At 38.0% G+C, this 13,280-nt stretch overlaps 1 protein-coding gene across 2 annotated transcripts; it reads right to left on the bottom strand.

The window, feature by feature from the left end:
- Window positions 1-225: 225 nt before the first annotated feature.
- On the bottom strand, window positions 226-12,979 carry LOC122304246 (RRP12-like protein). 2 transcript variants are annotated; one of them, XM_043116396.1, is made up of 18 exons: window positions 12,025-12,978; window positions 11,043-11,562; window positions 10,658-10,918; window positions 10,315-10,406; window positions 6,149-6,358; window positions 5,664-6,068; window positions 5,145-5,323; window positions 4,870-4,963; window positions 4,709-4,765; window positions 4,210-4,344; window positions 3,990-4,058; window positions 3,332-3,445; window positions 2,904-3,065; window positions 2,634-2,762; window positions 2,427-2,528; window positions 2,270-2,346; window positions 1,734-1,883; window positions 226-1,023 (listed from the first exon to the last, which is right to left on the bottom strand). In XM_043116396.1, the coding sequence occupies exons 1-18, from the start codon at window positions 12,526-12,528 to the stop codon at window positions 456-458; spliced, it is 3,828 nt and encodes a 1,275-aa protein (XP_042972330.1). In that variant the 5' UTR covers window positions 12,529-12,978; the 3' UTR covers window positions 226-455. The 2 variants fall into 2 exon arrangements, with proteins under 2 accessions (XP_042972330.1, XP_042972331.1); XM_043116397.1 differs by lacking the exon at window positions 226-1,023 and adding an exon at window positions 1,173-1,275 and having other exon boundaries at window positions 12,025-12,979.
- Window positions 12,980-13,280: the final 301 nt, after the last annotated feature.

The raw sequence follows: 13,280 nt of genomic DNA, 5'->3' as shown, positions 1-13,280 counted from the left end.
AAGTTAACTTCAATATTCCCACTGTTTAACTGGTACCAGAAACATTAAACAAAAAAATTTTATTATATACAAGCAAAATCGCGTATCAATCTGCATACCAATACTAATTTTTTCATACTTAAAAGTTAAATTAACACTGTTTTAAATAAAATTTACTTTTTGACTAATCACAATAAATTAATGCACATATTAGTGCACAAGTGTGCTTGCAACTTACAAGTAGACTTTTTCTACACAGAAACCCATCATCCACTGACTAATTAACAGCAAAACAAGTGCAAGCAAAACTGTTTGACATTTTAGATCACGCACCACATGTAGAACAAAAATGCATTATCCCAAATTAAAAGTAAAATAAAATAATAATAAAAAAAAGAAAAAAAAAACAACATTTTAAGGGCACGTGCTGAAGGTGAAGTTATTAAATTAAACAATGAGGATGATTTTCACCAGTTTTATTTTTTGCTGCCCTTTTTCTTTTGACTCCTTTTAAACTTCAGGCCCTTAATGGAAAGTAAACTTGAGGCACTCTTGCCTTCAAGCTTTTTTGTCATCTTCATCACACTTGCCATCCCTTTCCTTGCAGCAGCCCGATGCTCAGGTCTACGGCTCATCATTTTGCGATCAAGTGGCCAATATGCATATGGTTCAAGCTTATTCTTTCTCTTCACATCCCCACCTGCCTTCTTGCTGGTATACTCCCTACCCGTGTAAGCCCAACCGGACACAGATGTTTTCCTACGCTTCTGGTTTTCCCTTGAGTTCAATGACATGTGACTACCTGCTTCACTCTTTGCATCCAAATCAGGGTCAGAGGATGTCTCCTTTGAGTTTTCTCCCTCACGAATGATCAAGCGCCCTTCAGAGTCCAGTTCTGGTTCATCTGAATCTAGTTTCCGCTTGACATGCTTAGAAGATCGAAGAGCTGAGATTGTTTTCCGCCTATCAAGCAAGTCAAGTGGCTCATCTTTGAATTGATCAAATAGGTGCTCAGGCAAGTTCATAGCTGCTCTACTCCTGGAGCTGGAGAGAATAAGAAAAATGACAAGTAATGGCTTGTTCCTTGTGGAGCAAAAATCAATAAAATTCATTGACAGTGTTTAATGAAGCAATTACTAATATTAGGACAGGATACTGCCTTGCAGGCCAGGAAATCGTGATGGCATTTTTTGGCAGGGAGAGAGAGGGAATAGATTAAAAAGAATCACCAACAAACACAATTCTTCTCACAGCCTAGAATGATCCAACTTCCTTCATCGGAGGACGTGAAAATTCCTAGAGCCCAAGATTAAGTGCATGTTCAACAACAAAACACAGTTATTTTCACTCTACAGTTTAGTTTCTTTTTTTTCCCAATTTCCTTCTCAACCATATAAAATTAAAAAATGTCTCACTCAATTTTTGTTTTCACTCAACATATTTCCACTTATTCAATTAAGAATAACATTATAAATAACAACATAAATTAAAAAACTCTGATTACAATGGCCACCACATGAACCCCGTGGGTGGCTGATTTGAGAGGGCCCCCCCATAGGTGGCTTTGTTGCCACCTTGACCAGCTCTTTTTTCACCAAAACCCATAAAAACATTATCTCAACTTCATTTCTTCACTATTCATAAAAAACTTCCCAAAATGTTTTCGTCCAATATCACCTAAAATGGTATGATTCTGTAATGGGTGATCTAACACTGACAACCAGAATAAGCAGACTCAAATGTGCAACACTGACCGTAATGAAGATGCTTTGGACTTCAGCTGTGAGGAACCCTTGCGCTGTTGACCAGATATTGTCATGGCTTCCATATGCTCAGTATCACTTCCTTCAGTTTCATCATCACCAAAATCAGAAAATATTTTTGTGTGATTCCATCTGCTTAGCCTGAAAAGATAAAAATAAATAATTAGGAAAATGCCTATGTGCAGGTGAAATAATTACCTACAGACAGCTTAATTCCTATGTGTGCCTTCGAATTTTATTGACACTCTTACAGCAACAATGGCCATCAACTACTTCGATAGCTCACATTGTTTAGTAGTGATCAGCTTGTCAGTACTTGGAAACTATGTGGTACTAACATGGAGCCAGACACTCACTGCTTACATCAAAAGCCCACAGAAATTTTTGTACAGAACACTTCTTTTGTGCATACCAGGCACAGTATCTCTACCTGCCGGCTGCTACATAATAACACACATGTACATCCTAGGTATATGCTATATATATGTATATAACTTTCTTGATATTTTATTACGAGAGATTAATACCTGGAAGTAGTTGCTTTTGACAGTTGAGATCTTGCTTCTGATTTAGTCCTTAGGTTTCTCTCTTTTCGTTCATTGATCTGTGTTTGACAAGGATGAACCAAGTAAAAATGACACCCACTAAAGTTTTTGTTCACCCATATGATGACTTTTAACAGACCTTCCGTATATTAGTAAGGAGTTTCATGTGTTCCTCAGGCATCACAGCCTTCACCGCTTCCAGACCGCACTTCTTGACAAGAATTTCAAGGAGATGCTTAACCTGGATATGACTCGAAATTGACCAAAGTCAATTTGGAACAATCATTATATAAACTCAACCGCTTACCACAGCAGTTCCAAGAGAGAAAAATGCTGATTAACCAACCTTAGCCTTGAAGTGGTTTTTGGTGTTATCTTGCCACTTGAACAATCCTTCCACCATGCTCCCCAAGTGCATTTGCAGACCTTCAGGTTGTGATTTTGTCACCAACACCTTCAACAAACCTAAATTAGCCTGCACTTAAGAGGTAAAGAAAGTGTTAAGATAAGGTCAGACAGAAAGGGAGAGAGAAATGACGCGTTTAGTAGTTTGCAAGAACCAACAACTAGAATATATTTAAGTAAACAACTCAAACTGGGTGCCTGGGGTGGGAACCTTGATTATTTCTTTATTCTTTCTCCGAAGGAGGAGAAAAGTGGATGGAAGTAAACCGCAAGCAGTAGAAACTAGATCAGAAAACTCATAAGCCAAGCGAGCTAAGCCTTTGACTGCAGCACTGACCATGTGAGGTGTCTCGCTGGCCAGTCCTCCAGCCACCTGAAATCATGAATAACTATACATATTACAAGAGAAGCACACGGTCATTTATAAAAATTTAAACATTCAGGATTTAAAATTAATAAAAAATGACAGTTTAGTCAAAAGCATTCAAAAGCAAGAAGGGTCCATATGAAAAATGTTTGCGTTCCTAAAATGTATCTAAAACTTCCATCAAATAGAGTCCACGCTTTGATCAATTTAGTAACAAAAACCTTGAACACAGATCCATTAATATCATGCTAATTGTTTTGGATAAGTAGTACCATGCTAAAAAATTGATACAAGTTTTCTCTATTTCCGCCTTTCTCTTCATCTCCACAAGCATGGCCAATTTGAACAAGAATTTCATATGCTCTATTTCTTGTTTTCTTATTTGCCTGCAAGAAGAATAATGATAGAAGACAAATCAGTATATAAAAAGCAGCAAGTTGAGAAGTCATTATGTGTGACAGAGAGTATGTCGGCCAACACAAATTATTCCTTTTCTTTTTTTTTTCCAAAACAAATGTATGCTTTTGTAGATGCGGCTGAACACCAACGAACAAACATCACCGCCATTACCAGAGCCACGATTAATCTACTGCAAATCCTCAACTGACACAAGTAATACATAAAATGCAAACAATGCAAGCAACATGTCCACCAGTTCATCAATCAAGATATCTTGAATAGCAGAAGATTATATTAATGTTTCTTTTAATCAATGAAAGTTTTTACGTAAGCAGTGATCGCCAATATCCTAGACAGACAACAGAGAAAGACAATACTAAAAACTGATCTTTTTTTTTTTTTTTTTTTTTTTTTGGATAAGTAAGATAAAATCAATGAACAGAATTAATCAATCAATCAGCGAATTGTTAAGTAAATGTTCAAGCAAATAACACAATACCTTTTTTTTAATAAGTGCAAATAACAGAATACCTCTTTAAGCGCAAGTATTATTTCTGTTAGGAAGGAGCCAATGATGTGTTGCCTCTGGTTTGAATCATCCTGTAAGCAGAAGCATTGTTGTTAAGATTAAGTTCTGTAATCAAGTTTGAAACAATGAACAGAAACCTAAGCAAATTAAATTATAGGCTAAATTGAGGAGGGGATTTTAAGTTCAAAAGACAAATTAGAGCCATTTCCTCTCTTCAGCTACCTTGGGAACGTGGACTGTTAGAAAGTACAAGCAATCAAGTCTGTGACGTTTGGAAGAAAAATGGCATGAAGGCAGCACATCAATCATTAACCCAAGCAATTCCTCAAGGTTTGATATGAGAAACCCATCACAATTCTGGCCACACAAATCCACAGCAAAGAGATAAACTGGTCAGACAACTTCAATTTTGATGTGGCTAAAGGATGTCCTAATTGTTATGGCTATTCTATGAATAGGAGAGATATGATGAATAATTCAGAAAAAAAAATCTAAATGCTGATGTCTAGGATGAATCCTGCCATCACTAAGACTTCAAAGAGGTAAACCAACGAATTTGTATCAATGAAACATGGTTCTTCCCATTCTTTAAACCGCCACATTAAAGGTAGAATGGCCATAAATTATCAGGACTATGCAATGACTGATGTGAATTGTTGTTTTTTATAATGACTGATGCGAAATTTACAACTTAAAAGGTTCTGCCATTTCAAAAACATACCCTCAGAATAACTGAAAGAACTTTGTATGCCTTCTTTTGTATCAGACCATCGGCATCCTGCAGTTCAAACGTCAACATGGTAACACAAGCTTCTCCTTTTAGGACTTTCCTCCATAGATAGCAAAGGTAAATCACAATACTATATAGAACCATTTACAAACCTTCAATGCAGGCTTTATTGCAAGAAATAAAACATCAATCTCTTTAGCACTCAAACCAGGCAAAAGTGAAACTGCCAAATCAAAAAACCGCGCCCTGCAGTTTAAGACGAAATAATAATTCCTCTGTCAAATATTGCAACAAACCAAAAAGTTACTATATCATGCATTAAAACCAACTTAACAATATCGTTAAAAACGATTCATAAGACCAAGAGCTGTCATGACGGTAACCAACTTGTAGAAATATAACAGAAAAAGGGAAGGAAAAAGAACACCTCAAAAGTGATGGAGAACTATCGTTTGTTAGAGGGTTCGTAGGTATAGAATTAGAAGTTCTTGAATTTCCTGGTTTGCCAGCCTCTTGAGTGACCTTCAAAAGCTTCTGCACTGTATTCAAAAAGAATCTTGACACTACTTCCTTATCTGATATGGAAGCAAATTCACCAATTGTGGACTGCATAGAACAAAAGACATTATTATACAATGCTTAAACTATAAAATACTACAAGCTACAACATTGCCATTGACTTTTCTCAAGTGAAGAATGCTACTTAAATAAAGGTTTCAGTCGGCATGATGTGTGTCACAATCCAACTAGTGATCTTCAAGAAGACTGCCTCCCATTTTCTGGGATTGGAAAGAAAGCAGATAAATAAACCCTTTTTTTTTTTTTCCATTTTTAACACCAGAAAGCTGATATATAAACTTTAGTTGGACCTCCAATAAAGACCCAAGAAAAGGTCCAAGCCACATCTTGGCTTAGACTCCAAAAAAATAGACAATGGTTTGAGTACCTGCAAAGAACCACCATTATCTTTTGTAGATTGCATGAGAACATTTGACAAAATGGTTAAGGCCTCACGTGCAGATGACTTAAGTGCATGTAAATTATCTGCTGCAATCTGTGGGGTATAATGGGCCAGTGCTCGTTGTCTGGCCATACCTTCTTCAATATTAGGCATCTCACTTTTTTCCTCTGAAATTTTCTTATTCTGCTGAATAAGTATCTGCAAACTGGTGCATATTATTCCATGCGTATCAGGTTCTTCATTAAGTGCATCCCATAAAGCTTTCTTTAGATGTTTGAAACTGTCAGCAGTATCCAAAGGATAGTTGCAAAATGAAGGCAGTAAGGACCACAAAGAGTACACGAGTGCATTAGCACTCCTAGATGAAAAAACCCGTCCTTGAAGTTCAAGCTGCCAAAAGTGAGAATACTTAGTAAATTTCAATGGAAGAGAGAACAAGACTGATCTAATTGGTCCAAAAGGCTTCACACCTTTTGAGATTTCTGTTTCATCAGTCCAATCATACCCCAAACTGACTCCGTAAAAAAGCTTAGACGGGCACCGACAGTATACTGCTTCAGAATTGGAAAGAGCCAAACATTTGCCTCAGACAGATCTTCAGCTTCCAAATTAAGAGGTACGAGGTCCAAGAACATTTCAGGTCCTAATGCACCAAGAGCTGTTCCAAGGCATTCATGCAGCTGCAAATTGGAGAATCAAAATGTTAGTCGATGGTGCAAAGTTCAAAACTACTAGATAAACTGGGTACATTCCACAATATCTTTGCAAAAAGATGTATGATATAAATTCAATTTCCACCTAATATATGTCAACTTACTAGTGACAAAGCCTAAAATTTAGGAATCCTCTTCTGAAAATTATGCTGCCATTTTTGTGCGAGGGAGACAAATTCTGGACTCGGTTCTTATAGCGAATGAGTGCTTGGACAGCAAGATCAAGTCGGGAGTGCCAAGTATTTTTATGCAAATTAGATATGGAGAAGGCCTATGATCATGTTAATTGGGACTTCTTGTTCTACATGTTGAGTAGATGTGGTTTTGGGGAAAGATGGAGGAAGTGGATGAGACATTGTGTGTCAACGGCTCATTTGTCAGTTTTGGTAAATGGGAATCCGGTGGGTATCTTTAATAGCTCGTTGGGATTACAACAAGGTGATCCCTTATCACCTCTATTATTTGTCATAGTTATGGAGGCTCTAAGCAGAATGGTGTTGGCTATAGTTGAGGGTGGATTTTTTTCCCATTTTTCAGCAGAAAATACTCATCATGGTTCTACCATCATTTCACATCTCTTGTTTGCAGATGACACATTGCTGTTTTGTGAGGTAAATGTAGGACATATACAATCTTTGAAGGCCATCTTACTTTGTTTTGAAGGTTTGAAGATTAACCTTGCTAAGACAGAAATGGTTGCGGTTAGTGAGATGAGAAACATTAGGGGGTTGGCTAATATATTGGGATGTGTGGTCTCTTCGTTGCCATTGAAGTATCTTAGTCTTCCATTGAGGGCTCCTTTCAAAGCTAAGACAATTTGGGAAGAGGTGGTGGAGAAATTAGCGAGTAGATTGGCCGGGTGGAAAAGGTTGTATTTAACTAAAGGGAGGCGGATCACACTTATTAAGAGCACTTTATCCAAACTTCCTACATATTACTTGTCTTTATTTCCTCTTCCTGCCAGCATTGCAACTAGAATAGATAAACTTCAATGTGATTTCTTGTGTAATGGTGTAGGTGAAGAGTTTAAATTTCACCTAGTGGGGTGGAATAAGGTGTGTACTCCTTTGAGAGATGGAAGCTTGGGGGTCCGTAATGTGAGGGCCTTTAACAAGGCATTATTAGGAAAATGGTTCTGGTGTTATAATAATGAGAGGGGAGCTTTATGGAAAAAGGGTGATTGACATGAAGTATGGAAGTGCAGGGAGGGTCGGTGTTCTAGGGAAGGTGGGGGCGCATATGGGGTGGGGTTATGGAAGGATATAAGGAAAGGTTGGTGTTCTTTTGTGCTAGTAATACTCGACTGTGTGTGGGAGATGGCAGTAGGATCAGCTTTTGGCATGGTGTGTGTTTTTTTTTTTGGGGGGGGGGGGGGACGACAAGGTCTTGAAGGATGCTTATCCTACGATTTTCAAAACTGCTCGGGATAAAGAAGCTATGGTGGCTGATCTGCGGGTAATAACTAATGATTCACAAGAGTGGAACATTAGTCTTACGCAGGATGCACATGACTGGGAAGTGACTGGGCTGGTGGATTTTATCAGCCTGCTGTATAACGCTACTATTGATGCCACAAATGAAGATAAGATGGTACGGAGAGCTTCTAGGAAAGGAAATTTTTCTGTGTGCTCTTTTTATGAGACAATTACTATGCAACAAAGACACAATAATTTTCCTTAGAAGAACATTTGGAGGAGTAAAGCACCTACCAAGGTTGCTTTCTTTGTCTGGACAGCAGCATTAAGGAGTAAAGCACCTACCACCATGGACAAACTAAGAAGACGAGGCCTTATAATCATAGAATGGTGCTGTATGTGCAGAAATAGTGGTGAATCGGTAGACTATCTACTTTTACATTGTGAGTTTGCCCGGAAAATCTAGAATTATTTCTCCAGCAGTATGGGTATAGCATGAGTCATGCCGGGAAGGGTGGTGGAACTACTAGCTATCTAGAGAGGAATCACTAGGACACCACAGCTTGCAGCCGTGTGGAAGATGGCTCCTCTTTGTATTCTTTGGTGTATTTGGAGTGAAAGAAATGATAGAGTTTTGAGGATCATAAACGCTCCTTGGAAGAGTTTAGGAGGTTTTTTTTTTTTTGGAAGACTTTATTTATGTGGGCCATCACTCTAGAGTTGAATGGTCTCAGACTCTTAGCTTACATGATTTCCTTGTATCAGTCTCTAATTCCTAAATAGGTGTATTCACATGTAATCTTCCAGTGTACCTGAGCTATGCCTATCTTTACATCAATAAAATATCTTATTACTTATCGAAAAAAAAAATTATGCTGCCAAATTATTCCTAGAAGAGTTAGAAGTAGTTTAAAAGTTTATCATAGGGAAAATCAATTCCTACGAATGCAATTTGCTGCCAGCCCTGTTTTAGGGATAAATCCTAAATTATAGGAATTCTTTTCTAAAACTTATTGTCAGGCTCCAAGAGCTTATCCAATATATTTTTCTAAAGAAACCCAGTCTTTAGAGGAGTTAAAAAAACCCTACTTTTGTCAGCCTTAATGTAGCCCAAGAAAATCCTAAATTTTTCTAACAAAAGAACACTAAACCTTATTATTTCACCCCAGCCACAATTCCCACTTAGTACTGCCCCTTTTCAGCCCCCAAAACTCTCCTAAAATTGCAGCCCCACTACCTTTGTGTTGCCAGCAAAGTTTTGAAAACCATTTCGGTGACCATTTCGGTTAAGGCAATGGAACGATATATTTTGGTACCGGTATGTTTCGGTGTACCGTTTCAGGATTAATTATATATTATATATAAATCTATTTATATGTATATATAAACTTATAACTAATAAAATAAATACATATATATGTAAGTGTGTATCATGTATATGTGTATATCTATAGAAGAATTGAATATTTATAAAATGAATATATGTTGAAAAAAATCACAAACTTGAGTTAAGACACAAAAATAAAGAAAAAAAATAAAAGAACAGATAAATTATTAAAAATAATGATATTTAAAAAAAAAAAGAATGAGGGGACATATTTAAAATTATAAAAAAATTAAAACTATATAAATATATTTATATTTTAGAATTAATTAAATACCATTTAGATTTAAAATTTACAAAAATGCCATCTAAGTATAAAAAAATTACAAAAAACAGTCTGAAACAGAATGGGGACCGAAACGTTCAATTCCGGCTGAAATGGTCGGAATTTAACCGAAATAGCCGAAAACGGGACCGGAATGACCGGAATTTGAATCGAAACGGAACTGGGTGGTAGAGTGTACCGGACACTACACCGGAACAGCAAATTCCAGCCATTCTGGCCAGAATGGAACGGAATTCAAAACCTTGGTTGCCAGTCCAAAAGAAATTCCAGAATGTCCTATTCTCCCCTGCCCAAGTATACAGCCAATAAAGTAGAGAGTATTCCTGTTGTGCCTTCCACAATATGAGATCTTCTCCTTGATATTTTACTTGTTAAACAATTAGAAAAGGTCCCCCAAGCGCTGCTGCAATTAACGTTAAGATGACGCAACAGAAAGCCCACCCTTCATCCAATAGTGTTCAGGTCTGACTGTCTGAACCACCCCTGTTTTTGACTGTCCAATGATTGAAAAACAAGCAACAGCTTTCATTTGCTTAATTACCATTTTAATTAATGCAATCTTGGAAAAATGATTCTGAATGATGCAGTTAACCTAAGACTTGCAGATCTGACAACACAAGGATGTGGAGATATAGGGCATTCTCATAGTCCTCCCCAAAGAGTATAGAGATCAAGCAAAGATAAACCAAATGAGGGAGGAAATCCACAACTTCAGAAAGGAATGGATTGTTCATCATACTATAAAAACTTCTATCAAGTCTTCATGTCAAATATTTTGATAAAATGATATCATTAGAATGAATCATACATTCATATTTATGATTAGAAAAATAAGTACCTGTTTTCTGAAAGGAAAATCTTCATCAGGCAACTCCTGCATATCAGCCAAGTTGCTAAGGACCTCCTTCAAAAAATAAGAAGAATGATTCCCTGTATGATCAAAATTATGGTAATATTGTAAATATAGAATCATATATATGAAAATAACAGACCATACTAGCAGATCAATGCAGCACTACAAAGTTTCTCAAACAATCTAATGAAAGAATGAGGGGTACATCCCAATACAGCATCAGATTGATTGATCTTTCTATACATGCAACGTGATAGTTAAATACAACTGGATATCAAATAGCAGATTTTATACTACAACAAAAGAAGTTATATAACAATGGAAATACCTAATTTGTCAAACATCATAGAGACAACTTGAAATGACATGTCCCAGACAGCAGCATAGTGATAACCAAGCAAGCTTTCAATAGTTGCACACACTTTTTCAATGATGGTAGGGCCAGACCGCCTAGCATCATTGTTTGCATTCGTCAAAATCTGGTCCACACCCTGTTTGATCAAGCTTTCATCAATGCAAGCACCCGTCACATTCTTCAATGCATTCGTGGCTGCATATACAGCCTCCTCATGTTCAGATGCCAAAATATCTGCCAATGCCAAAGATGAAATATTAACACTTTCACTTCCGTTCAGATCTTAATTCAACAGATATAATTATTAAATGTAATCTAAGAAGTGTGTACAGAATTAAATGTAAAAAGGAAAACATACCTTTGAGTGTGTTGAATACAACGGGCAGCTTCGTTACACATAGTTGCCTATTGAGGGAATACATTTTACACATTCCAACATCAAGCAAGCGTGCAGCAAATGTCATCGAATCAGCAGATGTCTCATTTGTGGAGACGGATAGAGATATTGAGTCTAACAAATCAAGCAATGCCTCAGGAGAAACAGCTAAAGCCGGGACAAGACAAAGTAAATACAAACTATCTGTTATCCGCCTTGTAACGAGGGGTTGGTGCAGCTCCAGTAAACTTTTGTAGTATTTGAGGATGCTTGTTGTGTACTTAATTGACATAAGAGGAAGGCACTCCTTCAAAGCATCCAAAATATAAAGGATCTCTTGAGCTCCCTTGGGTCCTTCAGTGGCATTCACATTTGATCCACCAGCCATAAGAAGAGATTTTTCAAATATTTTTGTAATCCCTTCACATGCAGGTGCTAGCACTGATGTTTCTTGAAATCTTGATAAGGAATCTCGAAGACACACGTGTGATTGCCTTCTCACCTGTTGTTCAGAATCAATTTTTTTTTTTTATATATTTTTTTGGTTTAGAATCAAAATTTACACACAGCTTCATGGGTTAAACCACATAGCTTACATAATAGATAAAACTAAAACGGAGTTTGAAGCTCTCGTCTTTCTAGATATTTTGTTTTAAAACACTGAGTAATCCTAAAGGCTATACCTTAAATTAAATTTGACACATCATCAAAAGCAATTCGAACTGCTTCTTATTATTTGGTGAATATAATGGCGCCATATAAGCAATTACATTATATGATACACCACGAATTGCTGCTTTTTAATTAATATAGCTTCTATGTCCTTCAAAAGCCAACATTTGAAACTCACCGAATTGCACATGAACATCTTGATTAAGTTTCCACCAGACTGAGTGGTTGATGCTGTCAATATCAATATTGAATATATCCTAATACGAAGTGGTTCATTACGACTATGCCTTACCTTGGGACGGGAATCCGTGAGGAAACCCAAAAGAACGCCATACAAGTGACAAATGTCAGACCAGTTGATAGCATCTCGGTTGTTTAACAAATGAGAAGTGCATTTCAATCCAGATATCACGGCTCCGACAGACAACAACGGAGACCGAAGAACCCGCACCAATAGTTCGGACAAGAAATCAGCCTTCTTTTTACGAATGGCAGGGGGTATTCGGGGAAGAACCAGGTGGAGGATTGTGAGGAGGGTGTTGACAACGTAAGCAGGTGGATCAAGCTCGAAGGCGAGGCGGTCAAGGGAGGAGCACGCAGCCCCGAAGTACGCTACTGGGCTGGAAGGAAGGTTCTGGTCCTTGAGCTCTTGCGACATGGCGCCTATGACTGAGCAGAGGTGCTGATGGTCCTCTTTGGTGGAGTTGCTGAAGCTAGAGAGGATCGAAAGGCACAAGTCGTCATTGGTTTCTTCAAGGAAAAACGTGGGATCCTCAATTTCGTCCATGCCTTCCATTGTTGTAGAAGTTGCAGAGAACCCTAACTCTCAACAGCACGTGTAGCAAGGGTGGTCCCTTTTAATTCGAGGCCCAAACTAAAACGGTAGTCCACAGCTGTAAAGCAAAGAGGAAAAGGCACCAACTAATCAATCGGAGTGAGGGAAAGTGAAGTAACGGAAACCGAGATGGGGTGCGGCGTAGACGAAGCGCGGTGCACGGTGGCGTCGTGACAAGCGGCGACGGAAGCAAGTGACGGAGGTCGGCAGCCACGAAGACTGTAATACGAAACAGGGAGATGAGAGAGAGACCGAGGCAAAGCGAGACACGGGAGGAGCGAGAAAACAAAACGACCGGCGAGGAACAACGACGGCGGCGGCGTGTTGCATACAACGGAAACAGAAATCGCGGAAAAGAGAGGCGTGGGGCTGCTGGTTTGTTTGCAGAGAGGAGAAAAAGGAGTCCCGGGAGGGTAGGGAAGGGGGTGAGGGTTTATGGGGTTATATGGGCTGGGCCTTAAGTGGGTCTTGGGCTTCTAACGGGCCGGATATTACAAACGAAGTGGTGCGGTAGGGCTTCACGGTGTCGGCAGTTTGGGCTGTTGTGCAGAGACGAATAGGAAAGAAAAATGATATTTATAATGTAGAAGTATCGTGCATTTTTTTTAAAAAGTTAATAAATATAAAATTTATATAAAAAGATTAATTTTTAAGAGTAAGGTTACGTACAATTGTAGAGTGCGTAAGCGCTGCGTAATTATTTTTTTAAAAAA

This window comes from Carya illinoinensis, chromosome 3 (assembly GCF_018687715.1).
Source record: "Carya illinoinensis cultivar Pawnee chromosome 3, C.illinoinensisPawnee_v1, whole genome shotgun sequence".
In the NCBI taxonomy this organism is placed as follows: Eukaryota; Viridiplantae; Streptophyta; class Magnoliopsida; order Fagales; family Juglandaceae; genus Carya; species Carya illinoinensis.
Note: the sequence above shows the minus strand (reverse complement) of the source record. Positions and strands in the feature narration are given on the sequence as shown.